We start from the raw sequence: 19847 nt of genomic DNA, 5'->3' as shown, positions 1-19847 counted from the left end.
CTGCAGGATCAAGCGAAGGCATCCGCCGTTAGAGGCTCCCCCTGCCGGCCAGGCCTGGAACCCGCCGCGCCCCCCGCCGCGGCCTCTCCCGGGGCGTGACGTCAGCGAGCGGCTGACGCACTGCCCGCCAATGACGTATGCGGCCGTTGCCAGGACGACCGCTGACGCACGGAGGAGCTCCGGGCGGCGTCAATGCCCGGCTCGGCCGCTGGGGGGCCGAGTCGCCCCGGCCCCCTCCTCCTCCCGGGGGCTTCCCCGCGTGGGGATCCCACGGAGGAGCCCGGGAGCTCCCCGAGCTGGCCGCGTGCTGCGCGTGGTCCGAGCCGGGGGCCGGAGGAAGCGGCTTCTCCGAGCTGTTGGGCTTTGGTGCCTACACCCGAAATAGCTCGGCTGTGCGGGGGCCGGGCGCAGAGAGACGGCAGCGGTTCTGGGCACAGATGGGGACGCGCGCAGACAGACAGGGCCGGTGGAAATAGAAACAGACAGGGACACAGACGCAGCGCGATGGGCTCGCCCTGCCGCCGCCGCCGCTCAGCTCAACGGGGGAGGGGCGGGCTGCCCACCCACCCAGCCCTGAGATCTGGGTGTGCAGCCCTGGCCACTGACTGACCAGCTCCAGGCTTCACTTTCCCCTCCCTGAAGATGGCTGTGTAGCTCTAGTGAGAACGAAATGTGGTTAACTCTGTTCAAACACGACCATGTCTGGAAATAATCAATGCTACTAACGTTGATGCCCGTCAGTGGGTGTCAATGTCACTTAGAGGAAAGCCAGTCTTCTACACTTGGCCTGTACAGCTCTGCAGGACGGGCGAGGTGCCTTGTGTTTTGTAGCTGCAGCCATCCTTGGCATTGCAGCACAGCTCAGGCGTGCTGTGGCCCCCGTGCCTTTGCACATTCTGTTCCTAACACGTGGGACTCCTTTGCCCAATCCCCACAGGCCCCTCAAACCTGCTTCTGATCTCTGCTGTATCTCTCCTCACCCTGCCCTGTCCCCTCTCATCTTTGCATGTCTGTGCATGTGCATGCCTGCGTGTGTGGGGTCCTGGAGATTAAACACAGGGCCTTTACACTGAGCTACATCCTCACCTCTTTATTAGTTTTATATTATTATTTTTGGCTTTTCCCTTTTTATCGGTTCCGGGGATCGAACTCACGACCGCCTGCTTGCAAGGCAGGCGCTTATGCCGCTGAGCTAAATCCCGAGCCCTATTTTTTTGTGTTTTGAAACAGGGTCTTGCTATGTAGTCCAGGCTGGCCTCGACCTCACAGATCCTCCTGCCTCAGCCTCCAGTGAGGCATGTGCCACCACGTATGGCTTTTAAATTTTAAAACAAACAGAAGTGGTGGTGCACCCCTGTAATATCTGCTTCACGTGATCCTCCTGCCTCAGTCTCCCCAGTAGCTGGAACAAGAGGCACACACTACTGCCCCCGCTAGAAATCGTTGCAGACCACAGCACCCCAGGGTGCTAGAGAACACCTACTTCCTCCTAATTCTGCCCTTTTCTTGTCTTATTGCAGTAGCTAGGACTTGACTTCAGCATCAAGTAGAAGTGAATCTGGGGGTGTGTGGTGAAAGGGTACCCATTCATCACCACCTCCCCGCTACAGTCTCCAAGGATGCAGCCTGTCTCAAAAGAAAACCAAAAAAGACTGGGAATGTAGCTCAGCGGTAGAGCACTTGCCTAGCACACACCAGGCCCTGGGTTCAACTTCCAGCACACCAAAAACAAAAAGAACAAGATCAAAACACAGGACCATGCCCGTCCTCCAGAATTCTGCCCACAGTCCTGCATTCAAATCCTGCCTAAATACTTCCTGGCTGCCAAACCTTGGGCAAGTTGTGCCAGACCTCAGTTTTCTCATCTGTAAGATGGGGATGGCGTTACCTACCTGCCGAGACAGCTGTGAGAATGAAGGGTGAAAGGAAGCAATGTGTGCACAGTTCTGAGCACTGTGCGCGGTTCACAGCAGGTACTTAAGAAGGGGCAGCCATCATCCTGGTAATAACGTGCTATTGTCACTGTTGGCATTGGTTTTCTCTTTGGTGTTTTGAGACAGGGTCTCACCCTGTAGTTAGGCTGGACTTGAACTCACTAAGGAGCCCAAGCTGGCCTTTAAACTTGCTGTGAGCCTCATGCCTCAGCCTCCCAAGTCCTGGGATTATAGGTGTACAGTACTATGCCTGCCTTGCTCTTACATTCATAGGGAGCTATAGACAGACTTGAGGGACAGCACATGCACAGAAGAGACCTCACCTCTTCCATCCCCCTCACCCACCCCCACACTCCTGCTATTCCTCACTTAAAGAATAATCTGACCTCGGGGCCTTTGCACATGCTCTTTCTGCCACCTGAAAAACAAGTTCAAATATCTCATGCTCCTCCTACTCCCCTGATGCTTTTGTTTCATCTATTTGCTTTAAACTTATATTCTAACACCATATATCAGTCACCCCCACTGGTTTAATAACTTTTTTGGTTTCTAGAAATAAGGTCTTGTTATGTAGTTCTGGTGGCCTAGAACTCACTAACCCAGGCTGAACTTGAACATGTGGTGAGCCTCTCGCCTCAGCTTCCCAAGGGCTGGGATTATCTGCTAGGGTTACCACGTCCAGCTGGTTTAATAATTATTCCCTGTGTCTGTTGTTGTCCTGGGGGTGGCACACCCTCCAACGAGGTAGGGGTGTTGGTTTCCTTCCCTGCTGGACCCTGGGGGACCTAGGACCACGCTGGGACAGTGGATGCTCCACCGGCAGCCTTGGATCAGTGAACAAATTTGTGCGATTGATTTCCCTTTATTTGGCCTCTGCCCAAAGTCACCCCTTCCCTGAGACAGAAACTGCCCCCAACCCCGTCACCTTCAGCCCCTTCTCCAGCCTCCCAGGGGCTGAGGTTACAGACCTGTGCCACCAGGCACCCAGCCTCGCCCTACCATTGTTTGACCATTTTGAACAGAAACTGTGACTTTGCATTTGTTTGCATTTGCCCTGGGTGTGCTTGGCTTGTTTAGTTTGCTTTCTTTTTCTTTCTGAGCCGGTCTAGCTTGGCAGTGCAGGCTGGCCTCCTGTCGGCCCTCCGCCCCAGCTTCTCCAGTGCTGGGGTTAGAGCTGTGCACAAGCACATCAGGCTGGCTTGGTTTCTTGAGATAAGAGTCTTGCTATGTAGCCCAGGCTGGCCTTGAATTTGCAGCGATCCTCCTGCCTCAGCTTCCTGCGTGGTGGGATGACAGGTGTGCACTGCCAACCCTCCGCTCCTATAAATGCTGTTGTGAGTCCCAGGTAGTTGGGATAATGATGGCAGGTGTTCCAAGATTAGGGAATAAAGGAGTGGACAGCTCAAGACCCCGAGGCTAGGGAAGAGACCCACACCCACCCGCGTGCAAATGTGTACCTTTGCGGAAACCAACCCAGGTGGAAACGCAGGCTTGGAAGACGGGGCCTCAGGAGCCGGGTACAGGGGGCAGGGAGGCAGAGGAGGCTCAGAAAGGGGGAGCTCCAGGCCCAGAGCCCAGGCAGGCCTGGGTCGGGGGAGTCCTGGGGTACACACATGGGCATATGCAGGCACACACGCACGCACAGGGATGAGGCTTCCCACATGGCTGGAAGGTGGAACTTCTTGTGATCGATTCTAAATGGGGCATTGCTGAGATCTGATCAGAGCTGCAAGAATAACTTTATGACTAAAGTGTCTAGCTGAGCTCAAACTTTCTATCCTCCTGTCTCAGCCTCCTGAGTGCAGGGATTACAGGCATGAGCTGACAGTTGTTTAACCACAGGGTCTTTGTTTTGTTTTTTGTTTTTGTCTTTTTGAGACAGGGTCTCACTATGCAGTTCTGGCTGGCCTTGAGCTCACTGTAGCCCGCTGGCCTGGAACAAGCAGTGATCCTCCTGCCTCAGCCTCCTGAGTGTTGAGTTTACAGGTATGAGCCACCATTCTCGGTTTAATTTTTTTCTTTTTTTGAGTGTGTGTGCTGAGGAGTGTCCCACACTTGCTAAGCATGCAGGCCCTTCACTAAAAGTGGCTGATATATACAGATACAGATACATGTTAATTTGCTCATGTTGTTTCTTCTGTCTCTGGCATCACATATTGGCTGTATCGGGGCGGGGCGGGGGGAGCTTTGCTTTGCCCCTGCCGGCCTCAGGCCTGGTGCACAGTACGCTCTGGATACTTGCTGAATGTACCGTCTGCACATGGGCAAGGCCCCGGCTGCGCACCTTGAGTCCCTCTTTCTTTCTGCTCTTCTTTCTTCTTTTTCTCGAGATAAGATCTTGCTATGCAGTGCAGGCTGGCCTCAAACTCATGCTCCTCTCCTGCCTCAGCCTCCTGTGTGCTGGGATCACCACTCCAGGCCGGGTTTTATCTTGTTTGTTTTTGAGATGGGATCTGGCTGTGTAGCCCAGGTTACGCTGAGACTCACGCAGACCCTTCGGCCTCAGCCTCCCAAGGGCTGTGTTTACAGGGGTGCGCCTCCACACCTGGCCGGCCCTCTCCACTTTTATAGAGAGACGACACTCGAGGACTCACTCAACTCTCACATAAAAGGGGACAGGCCTGGGCCGCTTTACGGTAAGCCTCTTCCCTGATGTCAGATTCTCTAGATCCACTTTGTCCTCTCCAAGTCTCTGGATACTTACTGAGCACCTACTGTGCTCCCGCACTGCCCTAGGCCTGAGCTCAAGGTGAAAGAAGAAGGTAGACGAGCGCCGGACATTTCGTGTACTCTGGACGCCCCGCCACTAGTCTCACGCCTGACGACAGCATTTTGCTTTCCAGTCTGCAATCACCAGGCTTGTTTTGTTTATGCGCGGATTGGCGCTCTCCCCAGCCACGCGCTGGCACCCCCTGCTGGTCTGATTGGTTACTGCAGCCCCGAGAAGTCTGGACACAGCCTGATTATGTGGTACCTGCTCGCGGCGCACACATGAAATAAGCTAAAAGCAAACAAATAAACAAATGCAGTCAGGGCAACAGTGGCCCCTCGCTGAAATCTCAATGTGTCATCACCGCTCCCGTAGCAGATGGGGAAACTGAGGCCCAGGAAGGCAAAGCTGCTTGCGGGGTGGGGGGATCCCAGCTAAATGCTGTGCAGCTGTGGGAAGCCCCAGAAGCAGTAGGAGAAGCCCCCAAAGCGTTTCCAGCCCTCCCTACCCCCCCTCACTCCGCCGGAAAGAGATGCGTAGGCATAAACTGATGGGGTTCCCAGGATGCGAGACAGGATCATGCAAAGTTCCTCAGGGACTCGACTGGCGACGCAGCACTGGCAGAGATTAGGACACGGTTGGCACGGCAGATGGAGGAAGCGTCCGGCGCCCTGACCCCAGGTCAGGGAGCTGAAACTCCGGAGACCCTATTCCGCGGGTGTCAGGCAGTTTCAATGTCCAAAAGTGGGGGAGAAACTCTCGCACTTAATAGAGACCCTCCGACATTTCAGGTGGCCACTCTACCGACCCAAGCCCAAGACAGAGGCCGAAGCCCTCAAAGTGCAAAATGGAGGGGCCCAGCTTTCCTGGGGAGCAGGGGAAGCCCCACTCCTTGATCCCCTCCCTCTTTGGTCCGGGCCCCCTCCCCACCGCAGTTCCCAGGGTAAAGCTTACCTTGCAGGGGAGGGTGGGGAGGGGGTCCCCCACCCTCTTCGGCCGGGGGTGGGGCGCAAGGGTGTCCGGACCCTTTATTTGCTGGTGTGTGCGCGTGCGTGTGTGAATGAATGTGTGTGCGCGCGATTGTGAGACTTGCCGGGTGCAGGTCCGTGAACGCGCGTGCCCGGACCGTGACAGCCACTGAAAGTGCCGGACTCTGGGCCTGGAGGGGAGGGGAAACGGAGGAGAGGGCCCGGGGGAGGGGGACTCCCCATCCCCGCCCGCCCACTCTCCGTCTTGAATGGAGCGCTGGGGGAGGGGCAGCCCCTGGAGGGCGCTGTTGTCCGGGTGGCCCATCCCCCCTCCCGGCCGGGGAATCCCCCTCTCCCTTTTCGCTGGGAGGCCCACGCCGACCCCAGCTCGCCGGAAGGCAGGGAAGAGGCGCCCCTCACTCAGCTGGCCGGAACCCCTCCCGTCCCTTCTCCCCCCATCCGAGCACCCTTTAATCCGAAATAATCCCAGCCCTAGGCTGCAACAAGGCTTTTTATCCCCATATCAGCGTGGGTTGGGAAGGAGAAAAGTGTGCGCACCAGGTCCCCCGAACTCAGTGGAACCCTTTAGGCCCCGGCCGAGGCTGGAGGCGGGGCCGGGGGGGGCGGAAAAACAAGGAAAGGCTAGGGGCAGCCCAGACTGCTGTGACAAGCAAAGCCCCCCTGGGCGCCTCCACGATCCCCGCCTCCTGGGCACTGGGCCGGCTCAGGTCGCTGGTTTGACATTAGCGACACTCAGCGGCCGCGGAGAGACGGCGCCCGAGGCCGGGTCCCAGTGTCTCCGGTGATTCCGGGGATGGGAGATGCACGTAGGCAGGTTCCTACCCGAGGGTTGGTGGAGAAGGGGGCGGGGGCAGAAAACGCCCTCCCTACCCCCTAGGCAGGGCCACCATCACGCCCACCTCCGAACTCACTGGAGGCCAGGGTTACAGCCCTCTCTTTTAGGCCTCCTAGAATAGAAAGCCTTGTCACCCTTAACCTGTGAAAGTCGCATCGGGTCAGACACTACTACTCAGGTCCTTCATCGCCAGGGGCCAGGAGCAGAGTTCAGGCCCCGCCCCCTGCAGTGAGTCCTTACTGATGTCACTGCGGTGTGGCTAGGGGACAATCCTCTCAGTCTCGTCAAACGCCCACCGCGGGCTAGCGAAAGATGCCAAGGGCTTGTGGTCGCAGCGACCACTCGCCTGGCGGCCGGAGGCGCCTAAGAGAAACTCCAGTGGATGAGGCCAGGTCGCGGTGGGGACTCTCGGAGCTTCGGAACTCGCGCTCAGGGACCTTTAAGGCGGGCTCGGTTGCCAGGGCCGCCGCGGGGGTTACTAAGGATGTGACGTCAGCGCGCCCTGGCGTGCGCGCGCAAGCGGAAGCGGAAGGGGCGGGGTGCTGCGGGCTGAGTCTTCAGTGTTGCTGCCGCCTCCTCTACCGCCGCTACCGGAGAGGCAGCGGGCCGGGCCGCCGAGGCAAGATGGTGGACTACAGCGTGTGGGACCACATCGAGGTGTCCGACGATGAGGACGAGACGCACCCCAACATAGACACGGCCAGCCTCTTCCGCTGGCGGCACCAGGTAGAGCATGCGCGCCCCATCCTTCACCCCGCTCACGGGACCCCGAATATTGCAAAAGTTCTGCTCCCTTATGCTGCCCGGTGTTCCTGCCGGGACGCTTAGGGTTCTTGCCCCACACTGTAGACTTACAGGTCTCTCTATTCAGCTCCGGGACCCCAGTAGTGCCGGGATCCCGCGATCTCCGGGCCCCTCCTCGGTTCTCTGCGTGGAACTTCCCTTTGGAACCTTAGGGCTTCATCAGAATCTGTATTTCCAAACTGAGCCTGGGGTGTCCCCCGGTTCTATGTGGACCTTTCATTTCCACCCAGAACTCCGCCTCAGAGTCTCGACCCCGAATTCTGCTAGATGATCCCCGATCTTATTCAGGTACCTACTTCTGATTTGGGGTCCTCCATCAACCTTTCTTCAACCCCTATGTTCAGAATCCTCGGTATTGTTTTTTCTTCCTTTTAAGACAGTTGCTGTTTAGGCCTGAGACTCCTGATCCCTCCTGCCTCAGCCTTCTGAGTGCTGGAATCACGGGTATGCACAGTGCACTACCACACACGGCACGAGATTTTGATTCTGTTATGTGCTGTGCTTCTCGGAGTTTTGAACCAAGATTCTCATTGAGATCCAAGATTCTCATTGAGAACCTGAGCCTCTACCTGAGGCTGTTCCTGCCCTGGGACCCACTTCCTACCGTGTAGACCTACGCCCCATCAGCTCCAAATGCCTACCTAAAATTTGGGGGTTTTGGAACCAGGCCACCCTTTGTATATCAACTACCAGCTCTGCCCTGAGGGAGCGCCCATTGCCGGCCACTCACCTTAGATGCACCTCCAGGAGTTCCTGTCTGCCCTTACACGAGGAGATCGCCCCCACTTGGCTTCCTGCCCAGCCAGCGCCTTGGGCTTACTGTCTATTACAGACCCCATCACTACCCCCGACATACTGTCTTCTGGGTGAACCTTCAACAGCAATGGAAACCCTCAGCCAGCCAAAGTCCTGGACCCCAAACACTCACCCTGGCACCTTCTGTCCGCAGCTTTCTCTGCTGCTGTCAATCAGGGAACCTCTTGGCCCTATTACAGATTCACCACCCTCATTACCTCCCCTCCTTTTTTTTTTTCCTGGTACGGGATTTGAACCCAGGGCCTTGAGCTTGCCTGACAAGCGCTGTGCTGCTGAGCTATATCCCCAGCTTGTCACTACCTGTTTCTAAAAACCTGCCTACATCTGAACCCCCTCCTTCCCAGTCCAGACCCTGGAACCCCAGGCCTGGGTGACCTATCTTCTGTCCCACCTCTTCCAGCCCAGTAGTGCCTACAGGTCTCACGGCCTAAGTTCCTGACCCCCTAAATCAGAGCTCCTGTGCCCGCACCCTGAGGCCTGCCTCTCCGGCTGAGGCCATGGCCTTATCAGAGTCTTCCAGTTAGGAATTCCCGCCACCCCACCCTTCCATGGGAACCTAACCCGTTAGTCATCTAGAGTCTTCTAGAAGGCCTTTCCCCCATCCTTGACGTGCCTGTAGCTCCTACCTGTGGCCCTGTGTCCCACCTCGGCACCCATTCCTGAAATTCCTGCCCCCTTGTTAGAACCTGCCGAGCAAGCCATGGGAGAGTAGGAAGGAAGCTCCAGCACTTGTATTTTTTGCGTGTGTAACATTTTATTATGCAATATTTAAGGCCGCCACAGAGCTCTAAAAGTTATCCAATGACACCTACTTGTGTCACACAGAGGGGTTAATCTTAATACCTAGTGCGGGACATGTTGGGCCTCCCACGTGGCAGGCTGCCCCTTCTCCTGGCACAGAGCCCTTTCCGGCCCCACTGCCCTGCACACTGTCGGCAGGAGGGAGGCAGGGGCCTCGGGGCCAGCCTGCCCTTCCTGCCGCGGGCTGAGGGAAGTGGGAGGCGTGGCCCCGGCCCTGCAAACCCCCCTGAGGGTCTCAGTGAGGGTGGGTGGCTCTCAGTGGTGATATGCCCACCTGACACGCATGGGTCCCTGGGTTCCAAAGGAAGGTCTGAAACGGGCCAGGCGAGGGGCAGGCACCTGGAATCCCAGCGGTCATGAGGCTGAGGCAGGAAAAGGCTGTGCGTTTGAGGCCAGCCTGAACTACATAGTGAGACCCCGTGTCATACTTTTTAAAAAGGGTAAATGACCCTAGGTCTGAAAAGAACTTGGACCAGGACTTAGGGGGCAGTTAGTAGTAGTCTCAAGATGGGGTAGTAGGAATTAGGTAAAAGATGGTCATCAGAGTCGCACAGGTCTGACGCCCTGCTGGGGTCAGAGTCCTTCTCCTTGACTGTCCCTGCTTTGCTGTGTGACGTCCAGCAGCTTGTTTGACCCCTCTGTGCTTCCGTTTCCCCAGCTGAGAACGTGAATAGGATTCATCCACCTTACAGGGTCGCAGTCAGGGTTACCTCGGTTATTTAAGGTTGAGAATGCTCCTGGGGTGGTAGCTGTTGTTATTATTTAGTAATGCTTGTTGGTGTTTTTAAAAAACAATTCAGCCTGTGACCCCGCCACTGAGGGAGGCCGGCCAGGAAGGAGACAGTTGGGCCTGAGTCCCTTCCCAGCCCCGCCGCCCAGCTTATTGTCCAGAGACAGTTGCTGTCAATGGTTTCTTGGGGTCCTGCTTCGAGCCTCAGTTTCCCTATCTGTGAGAAGTGCCACCTGTGGAACCTTCTTGCTGGCCTGGCGTCTGCCTGCCTCTGCCTCTGCTTGCCACAGCCCCTTATATAGGAGGTGTAAGCGCCCAGGCTGGGCAGGTGCCCCCCCCCCCCATTGCAGGAGGCCTTTTTTAGCTTTGGAGTCCCTGGCAGCCACTCAGAGGACACTGGGGAGGGTGGCGGCAGCCCCAGAAGCCAGCGGGGTGGCAGATTCCTGCCACTGCCTGGGGTCACATAATGCCGACCCCAGTTACTTGGGAGGCTGAGGCAGGAGGATCAAAAACTCAAGGCAGAGCATCCCATAGGCCCAGGGTGGCACAGATCCACTGGGGGCAATAGACCTTAGTGTCACCCACCCTGTGCCTGGCTCCTGCTTTCTGGGCATGCGGCCTCCCAGTGGGTCCAGAGGTGAGTCAGCGGGCCACTCTGACAAGGACAGGTGATTGTAATGGGACACCCAGCGCTGTGTCACAGGGAGTGCGCCCAGCAGCCCAGAAGGCCCCGTTTTACAGAGCGGAAAAGCAAGGTCTAGAGATGTCCTGGCAGGGGCAGGGTGGGGGTGCGACAGATGGGTGGCAGCCACTGTCAGGTCACCAGCTGTGTCCTCCCAGCCGGAGACTAATGGAAGCACTTTAAGCCTCAGAGCAGTTCCAGAGAGAGACTGACTGTCCCCTGGCAGCAGCACAGGAGTGTCACTGCTCGGAGGTCCAGCACAGCCCGAGTGTTTTGCATTAGCAATCATCTCCGCCACCTCAGTGCGTGCAGACAGCCCCCCGACTCTCCAGGGTCCCTGTCTGGTCTTTTCCCTTGTGAGCGGAGCCCAGGGAGCGCTGACCTACACTGCCAGCCGTATTCAGATTTTGAGACAGGGTTTGATTCAGTCACTTCGGCTGTGCTCAAACTTGTGATTGTCCTGCCTCAGCCTTCCAGAGCGTTGGGGTTGCAGGTGCGCACCTGAGCTTCATTTTGATGGGAATCTGCCTACCGCAGGCAGAGGTGGCCTCAGTATATCCTGAGGGCTTCAGTGAAAGGTAGCACCTAGAACCGGGGACATAGGGCGCTGTGCAGTGTCTCACACAAGGCCCCGCCTTCATGGAGCAAACATCCCTGGAGGGGAGCAGTGCCAGAAATATAACAAATACGTGCCCCGAGATGTTAGGAGGTGGCCAGGAGTGAGAAAGACACAGCAGGGCAAGAGCGGAAGGGCAAACACCCATAATCCTCGTACTCTAGGAGGCTGAGGCAGGAGGATCCCGAGTATAAGCCAGCCTGGATGGGCAAGATAGCAATTCGGTGAGGCCCTGGGTTTAATCCACAGTTCTGGGCAGAAGTGTGGGGCCTTGTGTGCCAGGATGAGGACCCGGGCTTTGCCCTGAATGAGGTGGACACCGCAGAGGCAGCACCTGTGCCGCCCCAGGGGATGCCGGGGCCCCGGGGCGAGGGAGGAAGTCGGGAGAGCCTGGCGGAGTTGGGTGCGTAATGCCGCCCCGGCCCCGCCGCAGGCTCGCGTGGAGCGCATGGAGCAGTTCCAGAAGGAGAAGGAGGAGCTGGACAGGGGCTGTCGCGAGTGCAAGCGCAAAGTGGCCGAGTGCCAGCGCAAGCTGAAGGAGCTGGAGGTGGCCGAGGGCGGCCAGGCGGAGCTGGAGCGGTTGCAGGCCGAGGCGCAGCAGCTGCGCAAGGAGGAGCGCAGCTGGGAGCAGAAGCTGGAGGAGATGCGCAAGAAGGAGAAGAGCATGCCCTGGAACGTGGACACACTCAGCAAGGACGGCTTCAGCAAGGTGCGCGCCGCCTGGGCCGGTGCCCGCGCCCGCCCGCCGAGAGGGGCGCCGGAGGCCAGCACGCATGCGCAGCCAGCCTGCAGGGGTTGGGTTGGGGAGCGGGCGGGGTGTGCTCAGAGGCAGACCGCCGAGCTGGCCTCTAGATTCTCCGGTGCACCGCCGGAAAATAGAAATAACTGGACATAGTGGTGCGTGCCTGTAATCCCAGCGCTCTAGGAGGCTGAGGCAGGAGGATCCCCAGTTTGAACCCAGTTTGAGTGACTCAGTAACTTAGCAGGCTCTTTTCTCAGGGGATACAGGGCTGGGAATGCAGCGCAGTGCCAAGGCCCTGGGTTCCATCCCCAGTACTGCCAAGTGAAAAGGCACAAACGCGCTTCGGTGCGGGGTGGGCCGGCGGGCAGGGAGGACTGTGGGGGCTGGGCAGGTGACGCACCCCACCCGTCCCCATCCCCTCTCATCTGCCTGAAGGCCCACGCCTCCACCACCTCGAAGCTCACGGCGCCGTCACCGAGTCCACCTCCACCGTGGATGGGATGGGCCAGGCGGCCGCGGCCCCCACGCGGCCCCCGCCGGCCCGCGGCCCTGCCCCCGCCCACTTCCCCTGTCACCCTCTCGCAGAGCATGGTCAATACCAAGCCCGAGAAGGCAGAGGAGGAGTCGGAGGAGGTTAGGGAGCAGAAACACAAAACCTTCGTGGAGAAGTATGAGAAGCAGATCAAGCACTTCGGTGAGTGGCGCCAGGGCGCCGAGGCCCGGTAGGGGTGCCCGGGAGCGGCCCTGCGGCCAGCACCTCTGCAACCCCTCCCCGCAGGCATGCTCCGCCGCTGGGACGACAGCCAGAAGTACCTGTCGGACAACGTGCACCTGGTGTGCGAGGAGACGGCCAACTACCTGGTGATCTGGTGCATCGACCTGGAGGTGGAGGAGGTGAGCGCTGGGGGCGCCCCGGGGACCCCACCCCACCTGCCCTGCGGCCCCTCTCCCAACCCTGACACCGTGCCTCTGTCCCCGGCAGAAATGCGCGCTCATGGAGCAGGTGGCCCACCAGACCATCGTCATGCAGTTCATCCTGGAGCTGGCCAAGAGCCTGAAGGTGGACCCCCGCGCCTGTTTCCGGCAGTTCTTCACCAAGATCAAGGTGGGGGCTCGGGCTTCGCCGGGGCGCGGATGGATGGCCACAGAGGGCTGAGCTTGGAGATAGGTGGAGCCTCCTAGCAGGGTGAGGGGCTGTCGAGCTGGTCACTTGGAGAACCCGAGTTCCCCTTCCTGACACAGAAGGCCGGGCGGGTGCCCGGTCAGCACCTGCTGTGACCAGCCTGCGTGGGGGACCTGGCGCCTGCTCCATAGTCGAAGCGGGCCGGGTGGGTGGTGCGTGGGGTGGATGAGGAGATCCGGGAGAGGCCAGGCTTTGGGGTGCAATTCCCACGCAGACTGGGGGCCGTCCTGTGTGCACCCCACTGCCTGCAGACGGCCGACCGCCAGTACATGGAGGGCTTCAACGATGAGCTGGAGGCCTTCAAGGAGCGGGTGCGCGGCCGCGCCAAGCTGCGCATAGAGAAGGCCATGAAGGAGTACGAGGAGGAGGAGCGCAGGAAGCGGCTGGGCCCGGGCGGCCTGGACCCCGTGGAGGTCTATGAGTCGCTGCCCGAGGTACTGGCCAGCCCTGCCGTGGGGGGAGGCAAGCCCGCCCAGGGTGAGTGACCTGGGCTCCGGACGGCCTAACCCCGCCCCCTGCACCCCAGGAGCTGCAGAAGTGCTTCGACGTGAAGGACGTGCAGATGCTGCAGGACGCCATCAGCAAGATGGACCCCACCGTGAGTACCCCCAGCCCCTGGAGGTCCCTGAGCGGCCATGACAGCCCCCAGTGGGGCGGGATCACTGAGGACGGAACCCAGGTCCTCCACTGAGCTGTGTGTCCAGGCCGTTTTGAATTTTTTGTTTTTAAACAAGGTCTCACTGAGGCCCCAAGCTGTCCAGCCTAACCTCCAGCTCGTGTCCCTCACCTGAGCCTCTCCACATGAGGGACTGCAGGCATGTGCACCGTGCTAGGGGACAGTTTTTTGTCTTTTCTTTTTTTTTGGCGGTGTTGGGCATTGAACCCAGGGCCTTGTGTATGTGAAGCGAGAACTCTACCAGGGAGCCACATCCCCGGCCCTGCAGTTGAGTCTTACAGGCTTTCAGCTGGGGGTAGCGCTCTGTTCTGGGGGGCTGCCGTGAGTTCAAGGCCAGCCTACACCTCACAGCGAGACCCTGTCTCAAAAAAACAAAACAACCCAAAAGAATAGCTTTGATTTAACTCCATTCCTGCTGCCTCGCCTTCCGTTTGGCCGCATCAGTTTCCTCATCCGTGAAATGGGCCTCAAAGCGGGCACAGGCTGGCAGTCGTTTGTGGTAGTGGCCAAAGGCTTCCAGAAGGTTCTGTGGGTCTGTGGCCTCTAGCTGGGAGGCCGCCCGCCTGTCTTTATAAATAAAGCTGTATTGGGACACAGTGGTACTTGTTACATCATTTACAGCCAATCTGGTGGCACAGCCACAGATTCAGGAATCACCGTGACAGCGGCCACGTGTTCTACTTGTGGAGCCAAAACCCGAACTCTCCATGCAGAGAAGCTTGCTGGGGACGTGGCCAGTGGCCAGCTTCCCTGTCCTGTGAGGCCCTGCCTCCCTGCCCCCTGGAAAAGTTTGTTGACGGTCACTCATTATTTAAATGTAACTTGAGTTGAAGTAAAGATGTGAGCGCCCCATTGCAGTCGGTGCAGTGGCACCGGCCGTAATGCTGGCACTCCTGGGGCTGAGGCAGGAGGATCTCCAGTTGGAGACTGGCCCGGGCTACGTAGCCAGACAGGGTCGAAGTTGAAGGTTCCCGCCCTGGGGCTGGGGTTTAAGCTGTGCTAAGCATGCACAAGGCTCTGGCTTCCTTGCGGGTGCCATTCTGTAAATGTCCTGGCCACACTGGAAAGGGGCAGTGCCCCTGGGCCGGTCCCTGCTGTGTGGCATGGTGGGGCCAGCAGGACATGTCCTCCACTGTGGACACTTCTGGCCACCTGTGACGGGTACACGGAGCGGGGAGGGTTGAGGGCCACAGGGGACAGCGGGCCACCTGGCAGTGGTGCCCTGCCTCACCGCCTGCCCTTGTGCCCACAGGACGCCAAGTACCACATGCAGCGGTGCATTGACTCGGGGCTCTGGGTCCCCAACTCCAAGGCCAGTGAGCCCAAGGAGGGGGAGGAGGCGGGCCCCAGGGACCCATTGCTGGACACCGTCACCAAGCCGGGCGACGAGAAGGATGGCAGCGCCTGACCAGCCCAGCCTCTGCCCACCGGCCTGCAGGCCTCCGCGTGCCCCTGTCTAGAATCACGAAATAGACGCCGTCTCCCCGACCTGGCTTTCTCCACTTCGCTGCTGTCCCCAGCCGGGCCACCGCCTCCCTCTGTCCTGCTCCCTGCCCCCGCGCTCCTCCTGTCTCCGCTTCGAGTCGAGTCGAGTCGAGTGCAGGGGTTCACTGCCTGCAGCCCCCGTCAGCATTATGCCAAAGGCCTGGGGGTCCGGGGAGGGCCCGAGGTAGGCAGCCCGCTCCCCTGGGTGGGGGAGGGTCCCCGCTGGCACCGGTCGCCCAAGGTCTTGCTGTCCAGGCTTCTGTTTGGGAAACAGCCACGATCCTCCAATAAAAGATTTCTGATGCTCTCTCAGAGGCCACAGGGGGACTGAGTGAAGCGGAGGGGACAGGGACAGCACAGACTTGCCTTGCACCTGTTCTTGGAGACGCATTGCATCCAAAAAAAAAAAAAAATCCTGGCTCCTCCCGGGCTTGGTGCATGCCTGCCGACCCAGCACCTGGGAGGCTGAGGCAGGAGGATTGGCGGTTTGAGTCCAGTCTAAGCAACTTAGCAAGACAGTCTCAAATAATGAGAAAGCAGTCAGGAACGTAGCACAGCAGGAAGGTGCTGGGCTCAGTACCCAGTACTGTTCTACCAAACAAGCCCTATGTTTTTGGGGTTCCCTGTCACCACCTGTCACTCTCTGGGTGCCACCATCACCTCTGGTCCTAAAAATCACCCTGGCCTGGGGAACCTGCAGCTGCTTGTGAACAATGTGCTTTGAAACTGCCAGGGTGAGCCTGGTGTGTGTGACTCAGCCCTGTAAGCCCCTCCACTCTGGAGACTGAGGCAGGAGGAGGCTCCATAAACATGAGACCAGCCTGGGGTATGTCTGAAGACCAGCTCTGGGAGTTGTGGCTGTGTGGTAGGACCCTTGCCAAGGATGCCAGAGGCCCGGGGTTCCATCCCCAGCACTGCAGATAAGCCCACGCTGCCAAATACCGCAGGACAGCAGGCCCCAACACCCACCCCGGCCGGAATACCCCGCCCAGGAGCTGCACCCCTGGACCGCAGCTCAGTGCCAGGCGCCTTGTCTCACCTGCCTCGCCTGAACCGCCCGTTCTCACTTCCTCCGTCCTGTAAGTGTTCTTTGTTCCTGTAGTGTCCAGCACAGGGAAGGGACCAGGCCGGCAGAACACTGGCAAGAAACGGTTTCCATGGCAACGATGGAGGCCAGGGCCGCTGCACTGTTGGGTGTTCAGGCCAGCACCACCAGGGGGCAGCAGCGAGCTGCAAACCGGGTGAGGTCCCCGGCTGTCACCACAGACAATGGCCGGTGGAGGGGCCGTTTGGTGTTGGTTTGGATTTATTTCCTCCCATCTTCCCCTGGACATCCTGGTGCTTCCCTCTTTAGCCCCTTCCAGCCACAGAGGTGGTCTTATCTGGCATCTCGGCACATGCCTGAAATCTCGGCTCACGATTACCAGGAAAATGTTTGAGCTGCTGAGCTCATAAACAGGAGGAGACAGGAGGATTCCCAGTTGCAGGACGGCTTGGGCAAATGACTGAGTCCTTGTTTCAAAACCAGAAGGATTGAGAGTGTAACTGGGTGATAAGCGCACCGGTGGGTTCAATCCCCCGTCTGAAAAGTAAAGATAGTTTTTTGTTTTTGTTTTTTGAGACCGTCTCACTGTGTGATTCAGGCTGCCTTTGAGTTCACTGCCATCACACCCAGTGGGGGAAGGGCACATGCCAGTGAATCCTAGCACTTGGGAGGCTGAGGCAAGAGGATCTCTGTGAGTTCCAGGTCAGCCGAAACTGCATAGCAAGTCACTGTCTCAAAACAAAACATTCTGTAAAACACCATGTGTGAGTGGAAAGGGCTAGAGCGAGAAATGTTAAATCAGCAGAGTTATGCAGGCACCCTGGTCTCACACTAGCAGTGATGCATCTGCTTCAGCCGCCCGAGTGCTGAGATTACAGACGTGTGCCGTCATGCCCAGCCGTGTCTGATTTTTGTGGTACTGGGATTAAATCCATGGCTTTCACCGTGATTTACATCTCAGCCGTCTCAGCCTGCCTCTGTCTCTGTCTTCCTCTTCCTTCCTTCCTTTCTCTCTCCCTCTTTCCTTCTTGTCTGTAGAGACAGGTCTCCCTCCAAAAGGAAGTTAAGTCAACTGGGATTTAGCTCAGCAGCTCAAACATTTTCCTGGTAAGCTTGAGGTCTTGAGTTCAATCCCTGGTACCAAAACAAAAAGAAGTTCACTCACCTAGCCTGGGTTCAAACTTTCAGTTCTCCTGCATCCCAGGCATGTACCACCATACCTGGCTTCTGTTTCCTTGTTTTAAAAATTGAGTTTATTGTTCATTGGGGCTGAGGATTTAGCTCAGCGGCATAAGCCCCTGCCTTGCAAGCAGGCGGTCATGAGTTCGATCCCCAGTACCGATAAAAGTTAAAAAGAAACAAGAAAAAAAGAGTTTATTGTTCATTCTGCACTCTGTGTGTTTGTTAACTCCTCTGAAGCCACGACCCTCCGCTTTGGGACTCTGAACAGCCCTGCTTGGTGGGGGAAGGCAGATATAGCAAGCTTCAGGGCGACCTGGGGTCTCTCGGGGCAGAGCTGGGATTTGAACTCGTGCCTTAGCACCCACGTTAGTGGTTATCTTTATCACTGTTTCTACCCTGTGGTTGCTGATGTAATTTTCCCAGAGTGGTAAGCAGGGCACAGGACCTCCCTGGAGAGTCCCAGCTGCTCCCCCTAAGGACACCTCCCTGGGGGGGGGGGCTCCCTGTTTTTGGAACTCTGCCATTCAAAGTGACACAAAGGAGTGGCGTCTTAGTCCTTAATTGGCCCATTGTGGCTTTTCCCAGGCTCCACGGGAGCTAGAGGAGGCCACACCCAGTGTGGGGGGCAGCTCAGGGGAACCCCCGACTCTCATGTTCCTGGAAAGTGGCCAGCCACTGGCCCTGCCTGGCCAGGACTGTCTGCATCTGCACATGGAAAGTCCCTCACTGGGGAAGCCCCTCCGGTCCGGGCAAACCTGGCCACTCACAACTCTGGGTCCTCTGTGCTGGGTGCCAGCAGCTCTAAGACGCCCAGAAGGACAAAAGCCTCGGGGACACAACAGGAGCCTTGCTAGGGATGTCATGGATCTCTGCTCCATGCCAACTGGCAATGTCTGTTTGAAAGAATCTGATCACCTGGTGTGGTGGCACTGGCCTGCAATCTCAGCACGTGGGAGGCTGAAGCAGGAGGGTGACAGCAAGTTCCAGGCCAGCCTGAGCCACATAGTGAGACCTTGTGGCAAACAGACAAACAAACAGAAGCCAAGGAAAAAGAAAAAGAACCTGAAGCAGCTGCTAACTACCCAGCCCTGAGCCCTGCCTCTTGGCTGGGAACATAGGAACTGTTTATTATTGTCCAGGGGATAATCACCATCATTGTTATTAGAAATCACCTCATCGGACATTCCCCGCCACTTCCTTTCATGCTGAATGCCAGATCCCAGCTCCCCTGAGCACTCATGGCCCACCTCCAGAATTCACGCGGGGCCCCACTGTTGAGGAATCTGGCCACCTCAGCTTCCTGCCCCTGGACTGCTGCTGGCAGAGATAGGGAGCTGGGCAGGAAGGGCAGGACCAGACCTTTCCACAGTCCTAAAACAGCAGCATCCTGGCTCCCGTCCATTCCGTCTCCAGGCTGGCCTCACCGGACAGAGGGGACACACCAGGAGCACCCCCTTCAGGCCCCTGTGGTGCCACCATCATCACAGACCAGACATCAGGCGTTCAGACCAATGCCCAGAGGAGCTTCCAGTGAAATGGGGAGGCAGTGATCAGGCTGGGAGCCAAACAGTGAGCAAAGGGGGGGGGGGGTGCTGACTCAACATGAAAAGCTGAGTGGCAGACAGGTAGACAGGTTTATATTTTCTTGGCCTGAAAACTCGGCCTGTTGTTTCAAAACAAAATGTTTTCAAATTGTCGCTGCTGGTGATTTGAACCAAGTACTCTTACTGTTGAACTACATGTATAGCCCTTTTTTGATACAGTCATCGTAAGCTTTGCAAGGCTCACCTTGAACTTGTTTTTTGTCCGTTTCTTGAGACAGGGTCTCCCTAGGTAGTTCAGGCTGGTCTCAGATTTGCGGCAGTCTTCCTGCCTCGGGCTTCCAAGGTTTTTGCCTGGGATTCTGGCCAGGGGCACTCTGGCTAGAAGCAGACTTGGAATTTTCCCATCAGAGGTGAGGGTAGAGACGATGGACAGACAGGGAACCGATCATTTAGGATTTTAGGCTACAACGGGACTGGGTAAATCAAAGACAGGACCAAGGCCGAAGCTAAGGTCTATTTGGGAAAAGGGTCCCGAAAACCGACTTTGACAAGCAGAGTTTTGTTTTGTTGTTTCTTTTTGGTCTTTTTGAGACAGGGTCTTACTATGCAGTTCAGGCTGGCCTCGAACTCGCAGCAATCCTCCTGCCTCAGCCTCCTAAGTGCCGGTCAGGGGGCATCAGAGGACTGGGCTGCAGTGGCACTGAGGCAGACGGACCACACACACATCCCGGAAAAAAGGGCCCAACCCGCGAGGTGAGCGCCCAGGCAGACAGATAGGAAAGGAAGGAATGCGAGCCACACGGCCAGGGGTTGGAGGTTTAGAGAGCGGCCGGCAGCAGCCTTGAACTTCGAGGCGGGCCCAGAGTTTGATCGCGTAAGCCAGCAGGCCGCCCCCGCCGCTCCGCCTGCTTCTGCGGGCACCCGCTTCCGCATCTCCGCCCACTCCCGCAATAACCAATCACACGTACTGTGCGTATCCGGGCTCCCATCTAACCAATCACCGCTAAGCCACGAGTGAGGCATAGGCCCAATCGGAGAGGCGCGTTCCCGCGTACACCCAGTGGTTGCGCCTG

At 57.9% G+C, this 19847-nt stretch overlaps 1 protein-coding gene and 1 long non-coding RNA gene across 2 annotated transcripts; one reads left to right on the top strand and one right to left on the bottom strand.

Annotated features, from left to right (window-relative positions):
* Positions 1-2776: 2776 nt before the first annotated feature.
* On the bottom strand, positions 2777-6906 carry LOC134471049 (uncharacterized). The gene is made up of 2 exons (XR_010040389.1): positions 5599-6906; positions 2777-4935 (listed from the first exon to the last, which is right to left on the bottom strand). It is a non-coding gene; the product is annotated as an uncharacterized LOC134471049 (long non-coding RNA).
* Positions 6907-6983: 77 nt separating this feature from the next.
* On the top strand, positions 6984-15315 carry Cdc37 (cell division cycle 37, HSP90 cochaperone). The gene is made up of 8 exons (XM_003460860.5): positions 6984-7194; positions 11351-11626; positions 12245-12353; positions 12438-12553; positions 12642-12764; positions 13094-13276; positions 13369-13440; positions 14771-15315. Exons 1-8 carry the CDS (start codon positions 7093-7095, stop codon positions 14924-14926), a joined length of 1137 nt encoding a protein of 378 aa, XP_003460908.1. The 5' UTR covers positions 6984-7092; the 3' UTR covers positions 14927-15315.
* Positions 15316-19847: the final 4532 nt, after the last annotated feature.

Source organism: Cavia porcellus, unplaced genomic scaffold, assembly GCF_034190915.1.
Source record: "Cavia porcellus strain 051 isolate PalLab524CR breed Dunkin Hartley unplaced genomic scaffold, mCavPor4.1 scaffold_17, whole genome shotgun sequence".
Lineage (NCBI taxonomy): Eukaryota > Metazoa > Chordata > Mammalia > Rodentia > Caviidae > Cavia > Cavia porcellus.
The sequence above is the reverse complement of the archived record's forward strand: the minus strand, read 5'-3'. Positions and strand labels throughout refer to the sequence as shown.